At 39.6% G+C, this 27,500-nt stretch overlaps 2 protein-coding genes across 2 annotated transcripts in view; both read left to right on the forward strand.

The window, feature by feature from the left end:
- LOC138027904 (uncharacterized) overlaps positions 1-5,223 on the forward strand; it is a 15,755-nt gene extending 10,532 nt beyond the window's left edge. The window contains exons 5-6 of the mRNA XM_068875524.1: positions 782-908; positions 3,341-5,223. Coding sequence (XP_068731625.1) covers positions 782-908; positions 3,341-3,868 — 655 coding nt within the window. The 3' untranslated portion in view covers positions 3,869-5,223. The remainder of the gene's footprint in view (positions 1-781; positions 909-3,340) is intronic.
- Positions 5,224-11,036: 5,813 nt separating this feature from the next.
- LOC138025263 (uncharacterized) lies at positions 11,037-20,037 on the forward strand. The gene is made up of 6 exons (XM_068872493.1): positions 11,037-11,246; positions 13,360-13,634; positions 15,428-15,542; positions 15,988-16,033; positions 17,185-17,311; positions 18,574-20,037. The coding sequence occupies exons 1-6, from the start codon at positions 11,171-11,173 to the stop codon at positions 19,096-19,098; spliced, it is 1,164 nt and encodes a 387-aa protein (XP_068728594.1). The 5' UTR covers positions 11,037-11,170; the 3' UTR covers positions 19,099-20,037.
- The last annotated feature ends 7,463 nt before the right edge of the window (positions 20,038-27,500 follow it).

Genomic DNA, 27,500 nt, shown 5'->3' on the forward strand with positions numbered 1-27,500 from the left:
AGGTACGACGGATACCGCAAGAATCTGGAACAAAAATTCATCTTCCAAATCGGCACCCTTAATCCCCACGGTATTAACGAACGCTTTCGTCATTTAACTAATGTATCCTATTTTTTACGTTGCCATGTTACCACCACTAGCGTAGCTCCTACTCCACTACACACGACCCATAATTTCTTGATTCACTCTGACGAAGGGCTAACGCTCGAAACGTCAGCTTTTAGAATCCCTGTGCGGTAGTCAATTTACATTATCAACACCATTGATAAAAGAAATATATCACACAGTAGTATGAAGGTCTAAATCTAAAGTCTCATAGAACAAAAACCATTGCTAAATGAAATCTTACTGGAAGCGCCTAAAGAAGGCGTCCATTCTCAGTCGACTGTGATATGTACTCGAGAGAGCAAAATTATGGCAAAGGAAAGGAAACCAGACCACACACAACGGAGTTATAGAGTCATGTAGGGGTGTCAACTCCATTTTACACTCTTGATTATTATATTTTGTTTAGTTTTGTTTACATTGGCTAACGGCATTTTTGTTTTCATAATTTAACGTACCCCCCCCCTGTTTATATTTTTCAAACACCCCCCCTTTATCTCTATTTTTTTGGGGGGACCCCCAATTTATCATCAGTTCTCTCCCCCCCCCCCCCTCCTACAAGTTTTTGTGAACGCTCCCTTATGAACACAACGTATTTGCTTTAAATACGCGTGTTCAACCTTTCAAAGCGCGATTATCGAATGCATCGTTAATTCCTAAACCGTCCAATTTACAGATTTAACACAAGCGTGCTTACCACACTTCACGTGGACTCCGGTCTAACTTCCGTTTTGTGTCACTTTGGAGATTTCGGATGCGGAGCTGGAGGATGGACACCGGTCATGAAGATCGATGGAAACAAGGTACATACGGGGCGTCAAGTGACAAATGCCACTCAGAAAATAGGAAAGACAGTGGCATACATACACTAATTTGTTCTAATATAAAATATATTCTTAAAAAGGCCTTTCTTAAAACTGTTTGGGTCTTTCAAACTTGCGATCTGCAGCAAGACAATTTCATTGCAATTGATTGATTCCCCGATAATAAAGAAAGCTCTTTGTCTCATTGGCAACCTACAATCAGTAGTGTCAATGCTTCCAGATCCCCTAGTTTCCTGCCATGAATATATCAAAGCGTTTGACAAAATAGTTAGATAAGTACTCCAGGGCCATTCCATTCATACATTTAAAAGCTAAAACAAAATCAATAAACAGAATTTTGTCTGAAAATTTTAACCATCGAAGTGACTATCGGCCCTCTGAAATATAATCAAACTTTGTCAGTCTTAACACAAGTCTGGCTGCAAAGTTTTGAACCAAGGGCGGATCTAGGGGAGGTGCCACTGGGTGCACGTGCACCCCCCCCCCCCCCCCCCCCACTTCGGTTACCAAAAAAAAAAACGTTCTAGTTAAAAAATTCTAAAATTTACAAACGAAATAAAAAGCCTAAATAACAGACAGCGGTCCGTTGCGCCTTAAAACCGCTAGTTTTCGGAGTTTTGGCGGAATAAAATGTTGCCAGAAGTGAATGCTTGCCAATTACATGTAGTTAGATCTTTTGCGCCGCGAGTTTCCTTTCGTAGCAGTGGTCAGCGTAAACCATCAATTAACACAGCCTCATTGTCATTCCATTTTCCGCCATTTGACCTTTCATCCGACGTCAAGCTAGCTGAAGAAAATCATAATAATGCAAAGTTCTATAGCAAGATTTTTTCAAAAAAAGCAAGCGCCTGAAATTACTGTCATGTTACACTCATAATTCTTCCTAGTAATGTTAGCTTAGCTAAAAAACGGAAAAGCGAATTAAACTACTAGAGGATATTAAAAGGACAAAAACTGCATTAACTTAGATTTTTATTTGTCTCGTCATTTACAGATTTATCATACTACAGCCCTAACCCTCTTAAAAGCATGTGTTATACATTGTCTAACATATAAAGATTGGGCGTCCTGTGCATTTCCGTCTGACATGTGCAGCCCCCTAGCCAAAATCCTAGATCCGCCCTTGTGAACCTACTGCAGCTTATGTACACAGTGATTTTAATGATTAAAAATTAACTGAAATTTATATGGAAAACAGCTGCTGTGTGGCAAGCTTGCAATCCAGCACAAAATTCTCCTACATTTTGCAAACTTTCAAACTGCGCTCCAAAATCACGCACTAAACATCAGTGCCCTCAAAATTCACATTCTCACTAATTTCATCACGCTCTTTCTATTTCTGACATCTATATTGTACCAAGACCATTTTTGATGATTGAAAGGTCATCTGACACGGTCATGAAAAGGCCGGCCCATTAGCCAGAAATTCCCTTGAATTTAAGTCATGCGCAGTCAATTTTCGTTAAGCACTTCAGAAGCTGAATTAAATTTTCTTAGGTTCAAAAGTTTATTTAAAGTTACCGCATCTAAAATTACACCTTGACCTTTTTTGGACATAAAGTAGGTTAACACGTTAAGTATATCCGAACAATTATGCGGTGTGTAAACACGAATTTGTTTGTAATGGTTAGCACTCTAACAGCTATCACAAAACGCATAAGGCTGAAAAATATTTGAACTTTTTCTGAATGAATTATTGCTATAAAGACAAAGATACAACTGTTTTTTAAAGAGATGGTATATTAATAAAACAACCATTGTTCGAAAACAAAGAGATAGAAATTGGATTGAATTACTTGCCTCCTTAATTCCACATGGCAACTGCACAAGCACGGAAATGATCTTCCAGACTCCTCTATATGCTACCAGAAAAAAACGGAGAAAGTTTGGGCATGAGTTTCAGAAGGTTATCATTTCAAACAGGCTGTGTTTTTTATTTTATTTTTGGCGAAAAGATTTCTTTTTTTAAAAAAAAAAGAATATACCAAATTTATTATGAACTTTATCTCAAATATTTCAAAATGTTCCCCTACACTAAGTAAAACCCTAAAAATAGGAAAAAATAGAAATTTCTTGAACAATAGGAGAAAATGGGAAGCAGACGAAAAAATATTTAAAAATAGGAACTTGACTCCCTGGAGGTATTATATTGTGATTTACTCCAACCTGCCTTTGTTCCATGAATCGCAAGGCTCCCTGCACCCCCCTCCCCCCCCCCCCCCTAGATCCTCCACTGGCTAATGTTGTCGCTGGTAGCTAAAACAGCCAGCAAATATGCGAAGCCCCGAATTAAATGATCCCTCCAGAGTTAACGTACTCCAAACACGCCATTTCAACTGGCCATGATTACTAAAACGTAGCTTGAATGTCTGATCCCTTTTGTTAGAGTTTCATTCCTTGTTTTTGTACAGCAAACTTTCCTCTACGATTCGAGTTTTTGGAGCAACAAGAAATCCTACAACCTTCCTGGAGGACAGACTGGGTTCGACATACAAGAAACAAAGTTACCAACTTACTGGAACACATCCTTCAACAAGATCTGTCTCGGTATGAACATCTCTGCCCCACAACACCCAAATTTCGTTGTCATTAACAGATCGGCTGATTCTCTCTATTCGCTGATTGCCGATGGGCAATATCGCAACGTAAAACTTGGCCTGGCTGAATGGAAGAAGCTAATTGGTCCACAAGCCTCCTTACAAACTGCTGCTTGCCTAATAGAGGGTTTTAATGTTCGGTGTAGCTATACAAGATGGTCCAAAGCAAGAATTGGCGTTGTTCGTAACGACGCCAACGAGTGTGATTATTGTGACTCAAGGCTTGGCTTTGGCACTGGAGGTCAATACGACACCACCAGTTCGTGTGGAAACGAGGCCCAGTACGGAGGTGACAACGGTGACAAGAGTATCAAAGCTATGGGATATATTTTGGTGCAGTAAGTTGTCTCTTCAGGGACTGCTACACCCTGTATTCATTTAAGTAGACAGTGCTATTTACTAGGATAGAAACACTTATCAGCACCGAATGGCAGCGATCTAAATTTTTTTTTAACGGAAACCTCTAGTAGAGCCTTCAAAAACCTAACGGTAACGAAACGTTTCTCAGTACACACAAAAGAAGACATTATCGTTAGTGAACAACTGTTAAACAAAGTTGGTTTTAAAAAGGAACTTTCTCAGAATGACCAAGCTATTTCTGGAAGAGTCAGTTTGGAAGAACAAATTAGTAAATTTCGGATCGCAAAAATTACAATGATGGTTCTGCATGGTGACTGTATGGTTAATACTCATCTGTTTCACATATTGTATTATGACATAGGTAGTTTAGCAAGGACAACGGTGATCGAAAACGTTACTCCAAAATATAACTTAGTGCTTACGGTCTCAAGTATTTCGCGCGGTTATTCGGTCTTGTTCACCTTAAAAAATACGGGCAAACTATCCTGTAAGTAGATGGGTATGAACGGTTTTAAAGTTAAAAAAAAAAAAACAATCAGAAAACTGAATGGTCCATTGTTTTACGCTCACGTTGTCATCAAAACCTACAATTTGGGGATTTCACGTTGCTTTTATGGAGTACGGCAAAGAAAGGCACGAAATTTCCTTTCTTAACCAATCAACTTTTGTGGCGTTGTCGTTGCCATAGCAGTCGTCTTAAGATAGTACGCGTGCTTTCATTGGTCAATAGATGAGTTTGCATGAGTATATAAACATGACTGCGTCTCGGGTTTGCATAGCTGCCTCGAATTCTCCCAACCCCCCGAGCGTTGGGATCAGGTTATGACCATCATATAACTGTCGCAATTAGCCTCGCTTTGAAACCGAGGTTGTGAAGTTTTCTATTTGACACTCAGTGGAATAATCAAATTTGAAATTAACTGCTGCAACAAGACAATGATGAAAAGATAAGTTAGGTAACAAGACGACTTAAATCATGCAGCGTTGATTACCGCCTAAGAAATTAATAGTAAATTGATCTACTACTTAGGCTCTGGAGTGTTCGGAAGTGACAAATTAATATTCGATACTTTGGAATAATCAAACATGTCTTTGTAATTACTGTTTCCGGGTCGTAATTAAAAGTTGAATTATGAACAGTACTACCATTTCTTTTGCTTCTTATTATAAGCAGTGGAAGAGTATTTAGTAGCTTTCTTGGGGTTTCCATCTGCCGTCGTGGCAACCAGACTAATACTATCAGGGTCTCTTCGTATTGTTCTTCACGAAGTAGGCTCCTTTAAGGTGAACATCGCTGCTGGCTCGTAATTGCAAAGAGCGGACGTTGAAGGCAGTTGATAAACGACACTGGCCACAGAAGAGGCGCCACTCCATGTTTGCAGGTCCCTCCGTTGCATAAGCTGTTCTGTCAGTACGAAAACAGTCTCGTCAATGTTGACTGACTCCAGTTTTAGCTCTAACTTCAATGTAAAACAGGTCAAACTCGTCGCGCACGTTTTTGGCTGTTTCGGTGTTTACCTGCCGGGCTCCGCAATCTCTTTTGTTCCCCACGAGAATAATCGGCATGTCACGACTGCATTTTTCGCGAACCATTGCCACCTAACGGCGTACGTTCACAGGCGAATCCCACGAAGTGACGTCAAACACGACAACCGCGCCATGACAGTACTGGGGAAGAGAGCTGGCGGTGTCAAACTGTCCTGATGTATCGACGATTTTAAGAAACACAGATTTGCCTTTGGTTGAAGTCGTTCAGTCGACAACCTGAGCGGAAGTCATCTTCAGAGTCAAGTGACACTTGACTCTGAAGATGACTATCGCTGAGGTTGTCGAAACGTCAGTCAATGTCATCTTCTCAGGACTAAACTCAACGGACGATCGTACTATACTTAATTATTGTTCCATGTGTTCCAGGATGCCAAGAACACGCTCCTGGTTTTACCATGCAAGGGGCCCTAATGTCGAATATCACGGAGCGCCATTGCGTTTGAGGTCCATATTTCATTGTGACCATTGTTTTGCAGACTGTCCCTCAGAGCCTTCGTAATAGCTGCGTTTGAAACCCCAAATGCAAATACAAAGCGACCTCAGATATATTTTCTTCAACAATATGAAAGCGATAGTTCCCCTCCCTTCCGGTTGTTTTCAAGGCTTATCCAGGATCGCTGATATATCCGAGTTGAATGCTGGAAAAGCGCTGCTCGCTCATGAAAATTTTCTTCCATTTTAATTTGGATATTTTGCTGCATGAAAACTGAAACACAAAGAAATAACAACAACTTTTCTTGTAGAGTTTAATGAATTGCAGAGTTTGAAACGGCGCCTCGAATTCCAGCCATCGCACCAGTATAGGAATGAGTAAGTTCCCACTGAGCTATTGAAGCAGCTGAAATCACATAATTGTTTGAGTAAAACAAATGATTACTTTGTCGTGTCGTATCTCATTGAAACGGGCTTCAGTATTGGCCAAAAGCACAATAGAACGAACAAAGGTATCAATGGATTTAGCACAGAAAACAATAGGAAGTACGACACTATACAGGCAATAAAATATAGTGTTCAACAAGAGGTACGACCCTATCCTATCATCCCCCCGCCCCAACAGCGCTCCGTAACAATTCGCTTTCGCTAAATTTTTTTTATGCTATGACATTGTCAAACAATAGCGACCTTAAGGAAGGAGGACCACAACGACTACGAGAACGCTACATAACAATAGGTTTAATTAGGAAAAGCAATAGTTCTGCATGCCCTGCACGTGCGTTTTACATTTTGATACATTTCTTTGCCGTTCTTGTCTTGACAACGACGTGAAATGATCAAATTTGAGGTTATGTGGAGGACGAGAGCACTTGACAATGAATTTTCAGTTTTCTCTCTAAATATCAGCACCGTTCTTACCAATTTTATTATTGGAATGTGGATTCATATTCGCCATGCCGAGCAACTTGGAGTAATCGCAAAATTATTACAATAGCGGGAAATAAAATTTTTTAGACAACGTTCTCGTAGCCGTCGTCGTCGCCCTTGCTTAAGGTCCCTATTAATATTATCGTTAGTGAACAATTGTTAAACAAAGTTGATTTTAAAAAGGAACTTTCTCAGAATGGCCAAGCTATTTCTGGACCAGTCAGTTTTGAATAAGAAGTTAGTAAGTTTCGGATCGCAAAGCTAAGCTAAGCTATTTTTGGACGAGTCAGTTTTGAATAAGAAGTTAGTAAGTTTCGGATCGCAAAATTGTCAATGATGGTTCTGCATGGTGTATTTGGTTAATACTCATCTGTTCCACATATTGTATTACTGGAACGCACCCTTCAACAAGACATGTCTCGGTATGAAGATCTCTGCCGAACAATATCCAAATTTCGTCGTCATTAAGAAAAGCAGGTGAGCGCTCATTCACTCTATCGCTGATTGCCGATGGGCAATATCGTAACGTACCACTTGGCCTGGCTGAATGGAAGAAGCCAATTGGCCCACAAGCTTCCTTACAAACAGGTGCTTGTCTTGTGCAGGGGTTTAATGTTCAGTGTAGCTCTACCGGAAGCTCCAAAGCAAGAATTGGCGTTACTCGTAACAACGGAGCCCAGTGCGATTCTTGTGACTCAAGACTCGGCTTTGGCACTGGAGGTTATCATGATCCCACCAATTCGTGTGGAAACGAGGCACATAATGACAAGCATATCAAAGCTATGGGATATATTTTGGTGCAGTAAATTGTTTCCGAAAGGACTTCTAGACGCTGTAATCAATTAAGTAGATAGTGCTATATTTCCGAAGACAGAAAAGCTTCCATATCAGGAAAGCAGTGATCGACTTTTTAAACTCAAACCCCTCTAGAGTCTTGAAAAACCTTACACAAAGGAATTTCTCAGAGATACCAAACTATTTCTGGATGAGTTTTTGAATAAGAACTTAGGAAGCGTCGGATCGCAAAAGTTCTGCATAGTGACCGCATTTTTGTTGTTGTTGTTGTTGTTGTTGTCGTTGTTCCACATATTGTATTATAAAAATCTCAAACAGTACACGTGCTTTCATTGGTCAGTTAGGCGTGTGTGTATGACAGTACATGATCATGGCTATCACGCCACGCTATTCGCTTTCCAAGAGGACGTTATAATTATTTTAGAAAATCATCAGAAGACTTTTTCCGTGTTTGCATAGTCTGAAGAGTTCGGAAGTTAGAATTTGATTCCAAGACATATACAGTTCCCTTACAACAGAACTTGGTCTACGCAAGACTACTGAAGCTGCATGCATATATGAATCTCAAGTACTTGCCACCAACTTTGCAATTGCTAGTACCGATCGAACTGCTCAGTAACAACATAGGAATGGATCTGCTTAGTCTTCTGGGATTATCCTGATGTGTGTAAGACTAAAAGAAAGGCCAAATCCACGAATGAAGATAGATTCTGAATCGGAAAACCTATTCAAGGGAACTTTGTAAAAGGGTCTGATTGATCAAGATAAGCTCTTGAATGATATATTTCATGATGAAGCTACGGTAGAGGATTAAGAAAATAACACAAACAGCGGTGATAAACATTGTATTCCACGCATTTTTATAAAACTTGACGTTCCGTATGCTAGTCAACACACATACGAAACGTCAAGTTTTATAAAAATGCTTTGGAATACAATGTTTATCACCGCTGTTTGTGTTATTTTCTTAATCAAGCTACGATGGCCTAAGAACAAGAGTTTATACGATACGGCAGAGGACTTGTGTGAAGCTCTTAGAATGCTCGGGCTCATATACGAGACCGTCACTCATTCCCTGACTGAGTTCGGCCTCAGTATACAATTGAGTAACTTGCTGGTGTTTCTTTATTTCTTGCAAGTAATAGGGAAATCATTGTTCACATTCTTTGCCTCATTAGCATTCTCGTCCCCAGAGTCACCCGGCCCTCTTAGCCGCTAAAGGCTGAGCACGAAAACCAGTTCTTCCTTTTCGCGTGCGAAAGCCCCTGGGAACGAGAATGTCTCATTAGCACAGGCCTATCGTTTTTCAGTCCGTCAACCGAGAACAAAGTAATGAATATTGAAAGTGCGTTGCATAATGAGATACGACTCTCTGAAAATTTGAACCCGATATTTCTTTGAAAATTCGAAATTTAAACAGGAGAACGTACGGGATCATTAGCTCCGTTGCACCCAAGAATTTACCAGTTTTATTTTGATGGCTAATAACATAACTGGCTCGTTATCAAAGCCAAAATTCTTAAAGTCTTTGGTGGTAATCAATCCGTGTAAAAAGCATGATGCCTTTTAATTTCATTAAGGTCGTGTGTTGATGAACCAATGTGTAAACAAGGACTTCAGCAAAGTTTCCTTTACAGTTGTAGTTTAATCAAGTATTTCATTTGTCAGTGTTGTTAATTTGTTTTGAAATGAAAATTCAGTGCTTAAGTGATAATTTAGTGTCGCTCTGTTTTACATGACTCCCGTACTTATCCATGAATTACATACTGAGAATTTCGAGGTCCTCAATTGTGAACCTTTTGCGTCCTTCCCAGGGCAATTGAACGATACACTGAGCGATATTTAGTAAAGGACAAAAGCAAAGGCACGAACACTGAGATAAGTATATGTCAGCCTTTTCAACCTTCAGTACTGGGAAATTGTTTTGCAACTTCAAAATGTATTTGTTTGCAAAGAAAATGCAACAATTTGAAGGAACAATTGCATCGATACGTCCTCGCATTCTTCTGGCCGGAGAAGTAAATATTTCAACCTCAAAGTGTGTCTTTCCGGTAATTTGAAAGCGTTGTAGAGTTAGTCCATCAAAATCTCTAGTCTGGCCATTTAGTTCTGTCACATGGAAAGCACCCCAAGTTACTCTTCACAACATGTTTTCGAAATCGTTGTTAAATCTACAATACTCGTCACAAATCGTTGAAACAGACACCGTTTCTCTCGAATTTTCTGGAAAAATCCTGAGATTTCTACTTCACACTGTTTTCCCAACTGAAATGTGCCTTCTCCCTCCCCAATGGTGAGCCACGCGTGTTTGTGATACCCAAATCAACATTGGGGAAGGGGAAACCGCCACAAGGGTTTCAAGATTTTTGACGAGTATTGTAGCTACGGGGAGTCTCGCAATTGGGAATTCCTCGAAGACCAGAGGACGTTAAACGGCTGGAACGATTAGAGTCAATGTGTTATCATTTCTGAAAAGTGAGGAAATAATTTCTTCTACTACATCGCAAGAAATAACACACTTCCCCCCCCCCCCCCCCCAAAAAAAAAAAAAAAAAAGAAAAGAGTGTATTGCGTGCGCGACAAATGAAACCATTCTTTAGTTTACTTTTACTGGGTACAGCTCAGTATCACTAACCATTAGCATCATTTACAAAGTGCCGCACATTGATTGCGTATCAAATAAAAATAGGTTGCTTGCTTATTAAGGTCCACTGAACAGCTCAAATACCCAACCAAGCACTACGCGTGTAAACTGTCTTTCCACTACAAACGCATCTCCGACGCTTCATAGAAAAGCGCTTGAAAAATGGCAAGGTATTCTGCTGTTTTTTTTTTCTGATCAAAATCCATTTTAATGTCACAAGATCGTGACAATCTTCCCTGAGCGTCGTCGAAATTTCTATTTTTAGTAACAAAAGGCGAAATTCTGCTTCGGTAAGGCTCATCAGTTGGCCGAAGAGGAACCAACGTGCAATGTTCAGCTTACTTAATTGCTAATTGAACGTTGTTGGTATTTATGCCAAACACCAATCAATTATATCATTTTGACGTATGACGTACGATAACGGACTACAACGCTAAATTTAAAAAGCAATATTATATTTAAGTTTAATGGCAGGTAAATAATTCATTTCAACTCAAGAATTGTTTATTACGGAAGTTTGAATCTTCAGACGTAGATGACAATGTAGCAGATGTTTTCACAAAACAATTTGTTTTCATTTTTTGGCAGGAACGCTCTTGCGTATTTTTAAGCTACTTTTATATCACGGAGTTGGTAAGACTCGTTAAAACCGGCTATCAAATTATCGTCAAACTTTCTTCAATTTCTCCTACTGTTTTAATAACTGAAGTTAAACTAATCAAGTGAGTTATGCAGGTTCAGGCTGTGGCGATGAAGTTTCCCAATTTGGCTAATGAGATTCTCGTCATCAATATTTAACAAATTGTTTTCGGTCTGACAATCACTGCGTATGTGTTAGGGTGTTGATAAAGGACGAAGTAAGCAAAACATTTTCATCAGTGAAAAGCTAAAAGCAATATTCACGCTCTTCATCTTTGGGATTCATTGTACTCGCCATGTTCTTGCGTGTCATATGCTATTTGCTCCTCTTCGTTTTTTTTCCTGTGATACGAGAAGGAACTCGTGCGAATGGTAAGTTATCTTCTCCTTTTATCCATGTTTTTTTTTTGGCGAATGGGAGCTTTTTTCACCTCAACATAAATAGCATTACATCATGATTCAATGTTGTTTTGGACTTCAAGTAAAGTAGCTTTTAATCAACACCACTAGAATTTGAAACCCAACGGGATGTCCCGTTTTCAAGGCGAGATTTGAACGCAGAGTCGGTATCCAGCTCCCAGAAAACTCTATGCCATGTCGCCTCCGTATTGTCAATTAAAGCAATTCTTTCTACAAAGAGGCGTTTTCACATGGATATCCCACCCAAACTAATTGTAAGATATCAACTGTTACACTAGGGCCGTAACTGTCTCCACGAGATAACCTCTACAGAAGTATATCTTCTTCACTGAACAATCGCTCTCGCCATAACGGATAAGGATTATAAGAAAAAGGGGACATTATTACCAGCTTCCTCAAATAAGAACTGAAAGATTTAAAAAGTTGTTTATATGAACAGATGCCTTTCTAACTCGTTTACCTTGCTTATGTTTCATGAATTAACGTAATGTTTTTCTCTTTTTAACATATAAAACTTCACGTCACTTTGTTGAGTCTAGTTTTTAAATAAATGACTTAAATTTAAATTTCTGGTCAACCACAGGGGAAAAAACAACGAGGAATGAATAATGTTTCGGTGACATTGTTGAAGAAACACTGACTCTTTCCTTGTTTACGAGGGACGCGCAACATTTTTGTTCCGAAAGCAAAGTAATTTCAGGAGATCAAAAAACAGAAATTAATGTTTCCAATTCCTCAGAAGTACTTTGGCGTGACTCGAGAGAACTGATTCCAGGTTTGCGCGCTATAACACCTCTTCTTCGCGGTTAGGTTTTTTTAGAAAGAGGCTATTCGCATTTGCTTCCGCTCCGCTTATATTTCCGTAGCAGTACTTAATGAGTTGGTCGCGACGGGTACGTAATCAAGCTGAAATGCCTTCCTTCTATTTCTCGTAACAGAGAAAACTTTCGAAAATTGTGAAAGTGTGATTAAGATTGAAATCCTTAGACCGCCACGCGAGTCTCGGTAAGTATAGCATCAGACAACCGCATAGAACCAGGAAACTTAGGAGTCACTGCCAGGAGAAATAACTGAATAAAATGCTGGATTTGAAACGACCGCTGCAAAGGGTTAGATGATCTGCAGTCTTATCAGATAGTAACGAAGAACAGTAGACTTTTTCGATTAACTGACCTCAACCAGAAAGCAACGACTGCTGGGAGAACACCTGGCGAGACAATAGGTTCAATATTAACGAACAAAATGACAAAGGCTTGTTACACTTTGGAGCATTTCCTCGCCGTTCTCGCCCGAAAACAATGGGTTTTCACGTCGACCGGCTTCCAGTAATCACGAAATTAACGCAAAAAAGGAAAATAATATCTTTAGATAACCTTTTTATAGCCGTTGTACGTCGTAGTCCTTGCTTTATCTCCCAACAGAAGAATAGAACCCACAAAAATAACCATACTCGAAGAAGGTCGCCATCTGTTCTAATACATGAGGGTTAAAAAAACGTGCATAAATACGTATATTTACACAGAAAAATGTGCTATAAGAATGGTAAATCACATTATTCCCGATTATAGTTTGCTTTGCTCTCACACACTGACAGTGATGAACTAACAGCGAGATCAAATTCAGAAGCGGACTTTCCCTAAGTATTTAATAGAATATGTATATTTCGCGAGGAGATTAGGGGTTATTTTTTAAAAAATGTCCAACAACTTGACGAAAATACCGACCAACACCCGGTGAAATTACACTTCCATTGAAATGTTCCCTTTTCAAAACTCTTTTTCCTGGGCTTACCTTCGCTCAACACTCAATTTCGCACGAAAAAGGGCCTGGAAACGCAAGAATTGGTAAAATGATGCCGGAATTTCCGAAATTCCGTTCGAAGTACCTCCGGAGGTACTCCACATTTTCCAAACGAACTCTCCGGAAAGTAACTGTTCCATTTGGCATTTAACCAAAATTTCCGGGATTTTTGGCGCAATGTTAAGCACCCTCAAGGTTAATTCATATGATATGAATGTCGCCCCCAGAATATATTCTAAAATTTGCACGCTGTCACGTGGTACAGGATTAAACACATGGTATCACCCCGATGTGCGACAAGATGTGTTCGTAAAAGAAGACTCGCATTATCTGAATGTGTCAAGAGTTGGTACACACACGGTTGCCGATGACTTTGACTGCACTTTTGAATGTCTGAATCATCCCTCTTGCCTGTCCTTCAACCTGGCTGCATCAAGAGGAGCTGATGGCAAGCTCTGGTGCGAGTTGCTGTCTTCTGATCGACACAGAGACCCCGACGAATTTAGGGCCAACGCAACTTCGCACCACTTCTCTGCTAAGGTGAGATTTGTATAATAAACACAGTGTTCACAGCTCCTTTCCATTGTTATGAGCAGATACCTATATTTAAGAATTACATCGAATTCCTCTTCCAACCGGTTAGCCAAAGCATTTGATTGTCCTGTAACTTAACAACGGGAAAAGTGTTCAGAATGGAATAATAGAGCCTAGAAGCTCGGACAATTGTCCTATCTTCAATTTAAAAGTTGCATATATAATTCATTTAAAATAACGCCTGAATATATGGTTTTCTGAACCTTTACATAGAGATTTGTTCTCATAAGAAAACAATCGTTTCGTTGAAACACCAGTTGTAAAAAACAACACAAATACTGCAAAAATTAGCCAGCAGAACGTAAAGAACACGTCAGGAATCTATAGAGATTTTGCACGGCAGCCATGTTGCATGGCAGGAACAATGAAAATGTTTTGCATTAGAAAGAACATTGGTTTCATAGAAAAAAGAATCTATTGTTCCTGCCATGCAATATGGCTGCCGTGCAAAACCTCTATAAAGCAGATTGATGCCCTCTAATGGACCTCTTTAGCTTGTACGTTTTGTTTTCCCATTTCAGACCACGTGATGTTACCCTAGGGAACAGTTTCTTTCAAATGTCGTCTTATGCGCGTGCATATGTATGCATAACTTATGAAAAAAACAAAAGGAAAATTCCCTTTGGAACATCACGTGATCTGAAACGGGAAAACAAAACGTACAAGCTAAAGAGGTCTATTCATAGGCTGACCACTCGTTACCATGTGACTGCTATCAAATTTACACACATTCACTAGGTACAGCAATACTCGCATATTTCTCTATATGCCGATGTCAACCAGTAAAAGGATTGATGTGCATATGTTGTCGGTCAAATCCGGTCTCAGGTTGAATCCGTTTTTACCTAGGTTAAGTTGGTCTTTATTTTACATTTTACATAGGTTGAATATGCGCTCTACCTATCTTAAAGCAGCTATCAACCCCCCCCCCCCCTCCCCCCCCCAAACAAACAAACAAAAAAGGATTGGAAACGTCTATACCTTTCCACACGCGCTGTCTTACGTATCTCAACAAATGTTATTGTCTCGTGTCATTTTGTCGCCGGTTTCTGCATTCATACACTTACCCTTTAAGGATGAACATTACAGCAATTACAACACAACTTCGACCCCAGAGCTCTTCTCTCCCTCAGTCAAGAGAAGAGCTCTGGAGAATCCTGAAACAAAGTGTCTTCTCATTGGCTTTCGTGAAGAACAATCAAAAGCTTCTCTAATTGGTGCATTCATGTTAGCACGAGGAGTGAGCAGGCGCCGTAAGGTTCAAATAGCCAATTTTTGGCTATAAGAACCCCACAGTGCATGTTCTCCTAGATAGAGATTCCCAGAGCCTTGGGTCGAACCGAGGCTCTAGTGACGAGAGTAGTTACAACATGGTAAGGGAAAAAAGTACTGTACTATGCTTTTACCGTTACTCGAACTCAGACCTTCCAGGTCTATAGTCCTGTGCCGCATTCACCACTACCCTACACCGACGGACATGTTAACCCATCACACTTCTTTTCATTTTTCACTTTTCTATAATATGTCAATTGATATCCATATGTAATCACCAAAAATGATCGTAACCTGACCCTAATTTTTCTCTAGGCTCCAAAAAAAGTTTCTTCAATTCATCTAACTGTGTATCAACCAAGATAAAATGAGGATCCCCAATTTAACCCAAGTAAAAACGGAAATACAGAAACAATGACCGAAACTCGGTCTTTATGTCGAAGTTAAACGATTTTTTCGTATTTCAGACCCAGTGTGCTTTTTCACCTTGCCAAAACGGAGGTACATGTGTACCAAACGTCAAAAATATAATTTTCCGCTGCGACTGTAAGATCGGTTTTACGGGATATTACTGCGAAATAGGTAAGTACGTATTTCATGTCGCTTATATCAAGACAAGACAAGACAAGATGATTTATTTAACTCAGCTCAGTTTCACATAACATATAAAAGATTAAAATTTACATAGGCAACAAAAGAGAGTGTAATAAGAGTGTAAGGTGTAATAACAAAATAGGGAGCGAGTTGGGATCATCCAAATAGCAAAGGCTAATCTAGTGGATGACCCCTGGTCACTACTGGTGGTTACCAATCAGTTTGTGCTCTTATCTGTGATCTAAATGGCATATGTTTTGTGCTGAGAGTATTGATCAAGTAGAAAATCTTTTGGATTTCTATTTCCATTAGTTTTTTTTTCTTCTGTCATTTTGACAAAAACTGGTTATATGGCTGTTGAAAGCCGACAACAGAATAACTTCTCTGGTGAAAATCTTTCCTTAGCAGTTAATCGTTTTTGTTTCTCTTTCAGCTGCTGTGTCATGCAAAGCCCTGTTCGAAGCTGACAAGCAGAACAAGTGAGAAAATTGCTTTTTTTTTTCTAAAACACCGAAGAAAAATCTCTCTACTTAATTTGGACGAGAGCAGTGCGGTCTCATCCTAGATTCTTCCAAATAGGCCTTATGGATGATTACGAAATTTGCTCAAAATTCACCACCAAGCCTCGTTCTCACAAAATTATTCACATCATCTGGACATGCAATACTGTTTGTAACGTGGTTTTTCTTTACAAGTTTGCTCCTTTGGGATTTAGCTCATACTAAAATTTACAAGTTTGATTTTCGAATTCGAGGCTTGGTGGTGAAATTAGCTAGTCAGACGTCATCACGAATAAGGCCTATTCCCTATATTACGTTACTATAGCGACGACTCTTACAGTACCAAACGCCTTTAGATCAGGACAAAAATGGCCGACTATAGATGCAAACGACAAGTAAAATACCCATTATGGTACAAAAAGAGCATTCAGGCGTAGATGATAGTTTTAAACGCGATCGAGAACATTTATAACAATCTAGACGTTCTATGAGCGTATACCTGGGCTGCCTGTGGTACGTATTAAACAAGCTCGGAAGGCACTGAGTTGGGTGGTATTGAACTTGAACTGCAGCGTTCCAGTCAATTTTTTCAAGTGGGGGGTCATTAAGACTTTTTGCGGGCTCACCCACATGTCGCGCCAGCAGAGGCCCTTTGGCTCACACGTCTACACGTTGATTTATTTTGTAATGTCCTGTCCCGTTTTGTGGTATTTTGCTTTTTTAAGCTCAAACGCGCAAGGTAACTTGATCAAAGGCGGCCGCTGAAATTGATGCCACTTTCGATTTTGCGATTCAAAAATCGTAGCTAAAAGTACAATAGCAAAAATCCCCCAAATTTTTTTCGCTGATGGTAACTTTTTATATTCGTGGGACGAAATTAATGTTGTTGTATTATCGCAAATTTTGTTGCTGATGGCAGTTTTTTAATTCTCGATCGACAATTCCAAAAAACTACCTTGTGCTCTTCCTAAAATTGTGTATTAATATTTATTTACTTTTGCGTCAATATTATTTTGCATAAAGCAGGCTAGCAAAATCTGTACCTTGCTTAGTTCGTATTTTTGAGCGTTCAACCCTTCAAAACGCGATTATTACATGCATCGTTAATTCCTAAAGTGTCCAATTTACAGATTTAACACAAGCGTACTTGCCACACTTCAATTGGACTCTGGGCTAACTTCCGTCTTGTGTCACTTTGGAGATTTCGGATGCGGAGCTGGAGCATGGACACCGGTAATGAAGATTGATGGAAACAAGGTATTATATTGTGACTTACTCCAACCGGCCTTTGCTCCACGGATCACTGATAATTTCACTTTCACCTTTTACAAACATACCAGCGTGCGAACTCCGACGCATTTTTGGCTGTCTCTGCGCAAGCCAAAATCGTAGAAACTCTGCATTGAAGTTAAATCTAATCAACGGTTTCATTCTTGAAGTCATTCGGAGCTAAGAAACACTACACTGAATATGAACTAGTTACCTATTGTGATACAGTGCATACATACTTAATGTACCACACCAGGAGCCCATCACCCGGTGCGTGCAACTTACTTATTTTCGTGCAACGGCGTTTTCACAAGTGAGGTTATTTTTAGATTGAATTTCCCGCTAATGAGACTCCCACAGGAGCCCGATGACCAATCACAAGAAATTAAGCTGACGTCATAGGGTCACCGAACCGGAACTGCCTTTGTTTTTTGACCTAATTCGCGGGAAGGGCTAGTCTAAAAATAAACCTACTTTTGAAAACGCCGTTTCACAGACGCTGTATGGAAGTTGCACGCTCCAGATGGGCTCCTGACCACACCCAATAAGGGCTTTTCAGGGCCAATGAAACGGGCAGAACAAAACAACAGCTTTTTAGAGAGGGAGGCCATTTGACTATTTAAAAATGCACCTCGGAAACTGAACCACGTATTACCAGTGGTCAGAAAGCGGGATCTCTTCCCTATCCTACAGTAAAAGTCAAGGTGCGCATGTCTATTTAAGACGTAATAAGTATATAGGAATAGAATCGAGCCCCTCTGAGAATAAAAATTATAGAGATTTCAGGAGTTCAATATTTTGTCAGACGAGAAATACAATTGAGGTGCATTCCGGTACACAACCCCGTTACCATAATCGAAACTTTGGTTTTTTTAGTATTTGAAGTGTTAGCAATAACTTTAAAAGCTAACCACACTCAACAAGTGCTTAGGCTTATCGATGCGGTACTGGTATTTCAATCTACTAGACATTTACTTTTAATGTATGGTCGTTCTTTTTTATTTACTATTGATATTGTTGTTATTGTTGTTGTTGTTGTTGCTATTGCTATTGTCCATTCTGATTCCAAATGGAGAATTCCTTCCTGGAATTGGTGCGTTGCTTAATTATCCCAAGCCCCGCATTAAATAATGTCTCGAGCTATTTGTACTCGAAACGAGTCAAACGCCACTTTAACCGTCCATAATTACGAGAACGTAATTTGAATGCCTGATCCTTTTTATTAGAGGTTTTCTCCTTTTTTTTAACAGCAAACTTTGCTTTACGATTCGAGTTTTTGGAGCAACAAGAAATCATACAACCTTCCTGGAGGACAGACTGGGTTCGACACACAAGAAACAAAGTTACCAACTTACTGGAACACATCCTTCAACAAGATCTGTCTCGGTATGAAGATCTCTGCCGCACAATACCCAAATTTCGTCGTCATTAACAAACGGGCTGATTCTCTCTATTCGCTGATTGCCGACGGGCAATATCGCAACGTAAAACTTGGCCTGGCTGAATGGAAGAAGCTAATTGGCCCACTGGCTTCCTTACAAACAGGTGCTTGTCTAATAGAGGGTTTTAATGTTATGTGTAGCTCTACCAGAAACTCCAAGGCAAGAATTGGCGTTGTTCGTAACAACGAGAACAAGTGCGATTCTTGTGACTCAAGACTCGGCTTTGGCACTGGAGGTCATCCCGACACCACCAATTCGTGTGGAAACGAGGCTGTGGCTAGTAAAAACGGTGACAAGCATATCAAAGCTATGGGATATATTTTGGTGCAGTAAAGTGCCTCCGAAGGGACTTCTATAACGGAGACTCCTCTAGGGCCTTTAAAAATCTTACAGTAATGCAACGTTTCTCCGTACTCCGTTCTCAGAGTGACCAAGCTATTTCTGGACGAGTTTTTGAATAAGAACTTACTACAGGAAGTTTCGGATCGCAAAAGTGATAATGATGGTTCTGCACGGTGACTGAATTTTATTGTTTTTTGGTTCATACTCTTCTTTTCCTCATCTTGCATTATAAAATAACTCAGATAGTACGCGTGCTTTAATTGGTCAATAGCTGTGTTAGCATGACAGTATGATAAACGTGGTTGTGAGTCCACGCCTTCCGCTTTCCCGGAGGACGTTATTTTATGACATCATTCCAATACCTTTTCCGAGTTTGCATAACCTGATCTAAATACTTGTGGGGTTGGGAAAATTCTCGAAAATTTTTTTTTTGTTTTCAACAAAATACAAAGCCTGAGAATTTAGCTTGTCATCGCTTGTCACTCGTCATTTCGTTTATACAATCAAATAAAGGGCATTTGGCTGGATTTCTGTGCTGTTTACATCGTTTTGAAGCAACTTGAACGACAGATGCATTTTTTTTAGAAACACTCTTTGGCCATCCCCTTTTTTTTTCTCCGTTTAACGTCGTTTTTAAGCCATTTTTTATGTCGCATAAGAGGTTTGGTGGTTGATCGCTGTCTTAATTTTGCAACAAGATCCACCAACTTTTCCGCCATATTGATTTTGGGTTCACGTCTTGTTGTTTTCCTGGCTCCACAGCTATGATGCTGGGGTACCAGGCCTCCGAATCCGAGAATGGTTATGATCTCGTTTTAGGTTTTTTTTCAATCCGACCGACCGACCGACCCAATATCAGGAAAAGCATTCGACGGTAAACGAAAAAAAAAAAAAAAAAGGATGGCCTTACCAAATAAAATTGAAGCAAAATAATACCTTTTTGTAGTGGAATAATGAATCTCTTATTCGACGGTTTAACATATAATACTCGCGGACATTTTGCTCATTGCTCGTACTGCGCAACTCGCAAAATATCCGCGCGCATTATATCGTATAGGCCGATACACGCGGGAGCTTGCTCCTGAAACACGCTCCCGGGTAAGTATCCCAACCAGTACACACGAAGGACACGACGAGGGAGCTGAATGATGAAACAACCCGATTGGGGCATGGAAACTTTGAAAGTGAGTTCGCAATGAGTTGTGGATGAAAAAAATAAGTCGATTTGATTGGCCAACTGGAGACACGTCACGGCAAGCAAATTTCAGTACACACCAGGGAGCTTGCTCCTGAAACAGACCCGTGCAACAGATTTGCCCCTGGAGCTTGCTCACTCATATCAATCATATCAAACCAGTTTGATATGAGGGAGCAAAACTCGGGAGCAAAAGTTTTGTTTCGCAACATATTTTTTCGCTAGAAATTGTTGGTGCAGACGAGGGAGCTTTGCTCCGGGAGCGTGTTGCAGGAGCGTGCTGCGGGAGCAAGCTCCCTCGTGTGTACCGACCTTAAACCATCGAATAAAATGTATTTATCGCACTGGTTTATCGTCAAATTGCTAGAAAAATCTTTTGCTCAGAATTTTCCCCATTAAATTCAGGATCCGTTAATGACAGAAATCCCAGAGGTAAGTTAAACTCTTTCTTTGACGGTATCACAATCTTCTTAAAGCTATTTTCAGTGGCAAAAGGCGAAATAAAATGATTCTGCTTCGGGAAGGAACAAACTGAACGTTGTATCACCGCTAAATGTAATAACAACGCTAAATGTAATACCAACCGTAAATGTAATAAAAATTAACTCCAAATGTAATACTAACCAGAAATGTAATAAAAATCAACCCTAAATGTAATAACTTACCCCACCGTAAATGTAATACAATTTAACGCTAAATGTAATCAGGTGACCGACCGTAAATGTAATACAATTTAACCTTAAATGTAATAACACGTTATTAAGAGCGGCAAAGGCGTAAATGGCATCAATATCATCAGTGATATGATATCACTTCAATAGATTATCGGAATACCCAATCACGGTTATTCCCCTTTACTAACTACACCGTTAGGCGCAGATTACCCCTGGGGGGTTACTCCAATACAATACCTATAGGGGTATGCGCCGCCTAACGGGGTCATGATTCTGGAGCTCCTGAGTTAGAGACGTTTCCTAAACAGGGTATAATATTTTGAATGCACGAAATCTCCACTTTTGTAAGCAAGGAGAGATTGGTTCAAAAAAATACGATTCAAAACTGTTACACCCTGTGTTGCCCATAGTTAGCTTACGAGCATGATTGTGTGTGTTTTTGGCTAACCATATCAAATGTGGGGCAAATTCTTTCCAAAACGGGTCCAAATTCTGAAGTCCCGGGCGGCATATACCCACCCAAAAAATAGTTCAGTGCTCCCCCCCCTCCCTCCCCCCGGGAGATTACCGTGCACCTTCAGGGGTGTCTCGCGTACAAGCGATGTAGCGCGTCGGGTTTAAACTATAGATATCTAAACCCTTACATCAAATTAAAGCTTATAGGACTGGCTATTAGACTATACCAAAACTTTTGAAAACAAATGAATTGCCGAAATTTTCACGACTTCTAAATGCGAGCGCCCGAACCACCTTTTGAAAGTTACATGTCAAAGCAAATTTTGTTTTTCGCTTGTTTAATGTGTAATTTCAGTGAAAAGTTACAGAACATTTTTGAAATAGGATTAAAAAAATGTGGAGTGATCGTACAAAAATCGCTCTTGAAAAAAGTTATTTCAAAATAAAAAATTCGGAGAAGTGGTTTTGTTGTTTATATGTAAAACTAGGTACTGTCAAAATTTGAGAGCAATCGAACAAATTCCCTTTGACTTGTAGCTCTTTAAGTGTGCCCTTCTGGTGAAAAAATTGTTTCGAGAAAAAACTCTGAAAAATTTTTCCTGCTTCGCAAACAAACTCCGCCCACAAACTCAGTCAACTGGGTTCTCAAGACGCTTGTCTGGAATTGTATGGATTTTCACGTGGTTCTTGTCGTGGTCTTCGAAAGTAAGCAAAATGATTGTAAAATGTCCCTTGTTAGCGTTTTTTATTTTCATCATTGGAACGTGGGCAGAAGATAAGAAATGTTTTCGTCAAATGTCAGCCGTGGACGACGAGACTTACGCAACTCTTTTCGCCTTAACGAGTGGAGAATTTGTGGTGCCTGTGAAAGATCGCTCCCGAAGCCAAAAGGCAGCCTGTGTTCGTTTCTGGAGAGCCAAGTCACAGTTTTCTATCTCTGAAGTTAACGGCAGGAAAAGGCTATTTTTTAAAGGCAAAGAAGTTACAAAGAAGTCGGAACTGAGTGCTTTGGTTGAAAAGGAATTTCGGCATTGCAAAGGCGCCGGCTCAAGAAAGCTGAACCGAAGACTGATCAAGCGCTTTCAAGGTGTCAGTGAAAGAAACGTCCAGAATGTGCTGTCCAAAAGTCGACTCAGCCAGAAGATGAACGCACGGTTTCAAAATAAAGCGATACAGCGGCCCATAAGAGCAAAAACAGTCCAAGTAAGAATTGATAAATTATGTTATTAATTAGACCAAACCAATCTTCCCTAATCAACCATTGTGCCGGTGGGGGAAGGGGGGGGGGGGGGGTTCCAAGAAAATTTGGGTGGGGATGTACGGCACGCTTCCCAAAACCTTACATTATTTATGACCAAAATCTGCGATATTACCTATGGTATTTATAACCTGACCAAAAATTTGAAACCCTATTTATCACTTGACTCTTAAATCAAAACCCTGTTTCTGACCAGCGTTATATAATAAGTTCCAGACCAATGTTACATTACCGTAAACATAATTTGTGAAGTGCTTTGTTGATTTTCTTTTCGAGAAAGATGAAAAAAGTGGCTTCTTCTTAAAACGATACCCATATCAAGGCTAGAGTGCAAAAACCATACCCCCATTTATGACCAAAACTTTTCCTTAAATTAAAACCATTCTCTTTGGGGTCAATCGACTCATTTAAGCATTCTAAGGGGTTATTCAAGTGAAGAACTTTGGAAAGAAATGTGAGAAATGGTTTATATGACAGGGGCATCTCAGCTCGTCTATTACTATGATAATAATCATAATAATGTCTTTTACATGGACAGGATTAGTATTGCAGCGTAGCTGATGTGATCGTGTATAATATAGTAACCCTAAGACGAATACACAAACAAATTTCCAAAATTAACAAAATCAAAAATAGCACCTGGGCTCTTCCTTGATGAGAATGAGTGAGTCTGAGCACTTTGATTGCATGTAGAGTGACATCGCTGCAAAGCATGTTATACGATTAAAGATTTCATTTCTACGTTGTTTGTAGGTAAGACATCAAATTGACCTGGTTGATATGAAAAAATCAGCTGTATCGAAGAACGGAAAAACGTACAAGTACATCCTAACAGTTCAAGATGTTTTTAGTCGATATTTGTGGCTGCGTCCTTTGACAGGGAAGTCAAGCAAGCTAGTAGCAAGAGAGCTTAATAAGCTGTACACAGAGGTCGGCCCTCCACGAGTGATCCAATCAGATAACGGAGGAGAATTCAAACAAGCCGTGGATCTGCTATGCAAATCGCTAGGAGTGAAGATAATCAGAGGGTCCCCGTACCATCCCCAGTCTCAGGGAAAAGTGGAACGGTCTCATAGATCTTTACGAAAAAAGATAAATTTTGATCTTATTAATTTTTCCAAGGTTGGAGTGAACTGGGTCTCAAAATTAATGGAATACCAAAAGGTCCTAAACGAGGAATTGATGGACGTTTTAGGTAAACAATCGCCTTTTGAGGTGTTTTACGGTCGAGCGTCTAATGCTTTATCCGAGATATCGGATGGCGGATTATCCTACCAAGAGAGTGTTTCATCTGCAGCTAGAATTTCTCCTAGGGCCTCCGATTTCAGAAACAATGGTGAACGTATCCGCAAAATTCGATCCAAAGCTAGGGCGTCCAACAACGTATGGGACAAGCGATACATTAAGAGGAGAGTAAAAGGCAACCCACCCTCCGTTTACAAAGTGGGAGAACGGGTTCTAATTCGATTTCCATTTTCAGGAAGAACCCGCGGTATTCCAAAAAAGCGATTTGTTGTTGACGGAACGATTATAAAACGAAATGTACAGTTTGGAAAATACAAAATAACATACGAATCCCCCACAACAGAAAAGTCTTGCTGTGACTGGGTTTCAGTCGAAGATATGACTAGTGCTACAGCTGTTGAAGAAAAACGCAAACGGGCAGCCGCGAGGAGACAGATGAGTCTTTCAAAAACACAGAAGGAACATAAAGCAAAGAAAGCAGCTCACCGGGAAAAATACTACATCGCAATGACGCCTGAGGACCTTCATCAACCGTTCAGCGAACAAGGCTTTGATGTCACATACAATCCACCAGGAGACGGCAACTGCCAGTTTTCAGCATTGGCCCATCTACTCCAAACTATTGGCATTTTTCATTCCGAGGAATCTTTGCGGAGAGAAATAGTAAGATATCTGACTGAAAATCCAAACAATCAGGATGGATTTCCTTTTGAACTTTTCGTAGGCATGCCTTGGTCTCAATACCTCACTAGCATCGCCCAAAATGGAACTTACGGAGATCAGATCACTCTTCAAGCTGTCGCTAATCTTTTCAACGTGGAGATTGTAATAATATCGACATTGGGTCCAAACGCAAAAACTGTTATATCTCCTCAATTTTCCATTCCTTTTGCCTCACTGACACTAGGACACTTTGCGGAAGATCAAGGAATCCATTACGTTTGTTTAACGGCACTGAATCATAATTACGGTAACAGTTCAGTAGGAGATGAAGATATTTGTGACAAGCCTACGAATGAAGAATCTCAATGGGCTGCACATGAGATAGGTAGCGGAGAAAACAATGAAGAACCTCGTTCCATAGAGGACCTTCCAAATGAAGTCCTTGAAATCATTATTACTTTTTCGTTAACAGGAAGCCCGAGAAACATTGTGGACACCTTTAACATTTTAAGCATGATAAACAAACGATTTAGAAGTCTCACAGGCTCATTCATTCAAAGGCTGCCAAGAGTGTTTTTTGATTGGGATACATGCGTAGGTTACCACAGCATGCGACAGATTTCTAAAACACGTGGGAAAGGGAGTGGCCTTGTTTTAGCACTTAAGAACATAATTAACCACCCTCAGTGGATAAATGCGTGGGTGAGACTTCTGTATACTGGGATCGTAGGATGGTTCTACATTCAGAACATCATCTGGAAAAATGGAAGGAAAAAATAAAGAGTATCCGAACTGTCATGCCGGAAAGTTTCTGTTACCGTTTGTCTGTTGACTCAAATCGATATAGAATATATATATCGATATATTGATAGAATAAATCTGAAAACTCTTAATAGACTGTTGGTTAAAGCTTTGAAAAATGTAGATTTTTTACTATTTCTTACTGTGTTCTACGAACAAGCGTTGAGTAATCGCACCAAATAGTGAGAATACGTTTATTTCATTTACAAGTAAGTTGTGACTATATTTGCATGAGTATCGTTGCTATTAAAGTTGTCTTTATATCATCTGTACCATCTGTATATTTTTATGCTTTATCATACCACCGTCTCACCAAATCTTTCAAACACATCCAGAAGGACTCTAAAAAATAGCGGGCCCCTTTCAAAAAGAGTATAAACCAGGGGCCCCAAACGATCCCACAACTGAGTGCACGCCTTCTCTCGCCCAGGCTTCCCCACTATTTCCACTATGTACTTGCGCTATCCGCTGTAAAGAATTTCGGAAATGATATTTGCAAATGCTCCACCATCAGAAGGGCTATTTTTTGGGAAATCTTTAGAAGTTCAGACGTTCCCAGTAAGCTTTGACCGGAACTACGCAGAACCTCGGGAATGTTCACAAAAAATCACCGACACTCAAATAATAACCGGTAATCGTAAAGGAGCTTTCAACACTGTTATTACATTTGAGGTTAAATTGTATTACATTTACGGTCGGTCACCTCATTACATTTAGCGTTAAATTGTATTACATTTACGGTGGGGTAATTTATTACATTTAGGGTTGATTTTTATTACATTTGTGGTTAGTATTACATTTAGAGTTAATTTTTATTACATTTACGGTTGGTATTACATTTAGCGTTGTTATTACTTTTAGCGGTGATACAAACGTTGCTGGTAATTCTCCCAAAAACCAATTAATTATTACATTTTGACGTATGATATACGATAATGGACTACAAAGCTAATATTTAAAACTAATAATATTTAAAGACCTATGGCAAACGTCGAACTTTTCATGTGTCGTTTTAGATTCGGCACTTGAAAAGTTCGACGTTTGCCCTAGCCCTAAGTTTAATATTGCAGGTAAATACTGTTACACTTCAACACAAGAATTAGTTACTTCGGAGGTATGAATTTTCAGAAGCAGATGACAATTAATATTTCGCAGATGTTCTCATAAAACAAGTCGTTTCCGTCCTTCGTTCGGAACGCTCTTGAGTATTTTAAATACTTTATCAAGGAGTTTGCAAGACTTGTTAACTCCCTATCGAATTACCGTCAAACTTTTTCAATTGCTCTCTCTTTCAATAACGGAAGCTAAACTCATGTTGTGAGTTATGAACTTTCAGTGGCGCTGACGTTTCCCAATTTGGTAAATCATATGAGATTATTGTCATCAATATTTTAATAAATTGGTTTCCTCTTACAGTCATTGCGCTTGTGTTAGGTAGGGTGTTGATAAACAACGAAGCAAGCATTTAGTGAGCGTGGTGTGATCTTGTGGGTTTTTAGCAAACATTTCCACTATCATGCAGTAAAAGCTAATAGCAATCGTCGATCTTGTACGTATCGTCGGGATTTAACTTCGGTCAGTCATTTACTCACCATGTTATCGCGAGTCACATGCAATTTTCTCCACTTCGTTTTGCTTTCTGTGATACGAGAAGGAATTCGTGCAGATGGTAAGTTGTCTTTTCGTTTATCCACGTTTCAAGTTGTTTCTCTCCTGTCCTGGTCTTTTTTCAGTCCTTTTTTTTGCAAAGGAGAACTGTTTCCACATATCTACATAACTACCATTCCATCATCTTTCAGTGTTGTTTTAAGTCAAAGTATAAAATAGCTTTATCAACACTACTAAAATCGTCACTCTTTAACGTATCATCGGGATTTAACTTAAGACTGTGTCAGTCATTTACTCACCATGTTATCGCATGTTATATGCTATTTTCCTTTATCTACGTTTCAAGTTGTTTCTGTCTTGTCCTGGGGTCAATTTAATAAAACTTTTACACGTGTAATTTACAAGTGTAGCCATTGTTTTAGAGTCTGAGAACAATAGCTACACTTGTAAATTACACGTGTAAAAGTTTTATTAAATTGACCCCTGGAATTTT

The sequence above is a fragment of the Montipora capricornis genome, chromosome 12, assembly GCF_036669925.1.
Source record: "Montipora capricornis isolate CH-2021 chromosome 12, ASM3666992v2, whole genome shotgun sequence".
NCBI classification, from domain to species: domain Eukaryota; kingdom Metazoa; phylum Cnidaria; class Anthozoa; order Scleractinia; family Acroporidae; genus Montipora; species Montipora capricornis.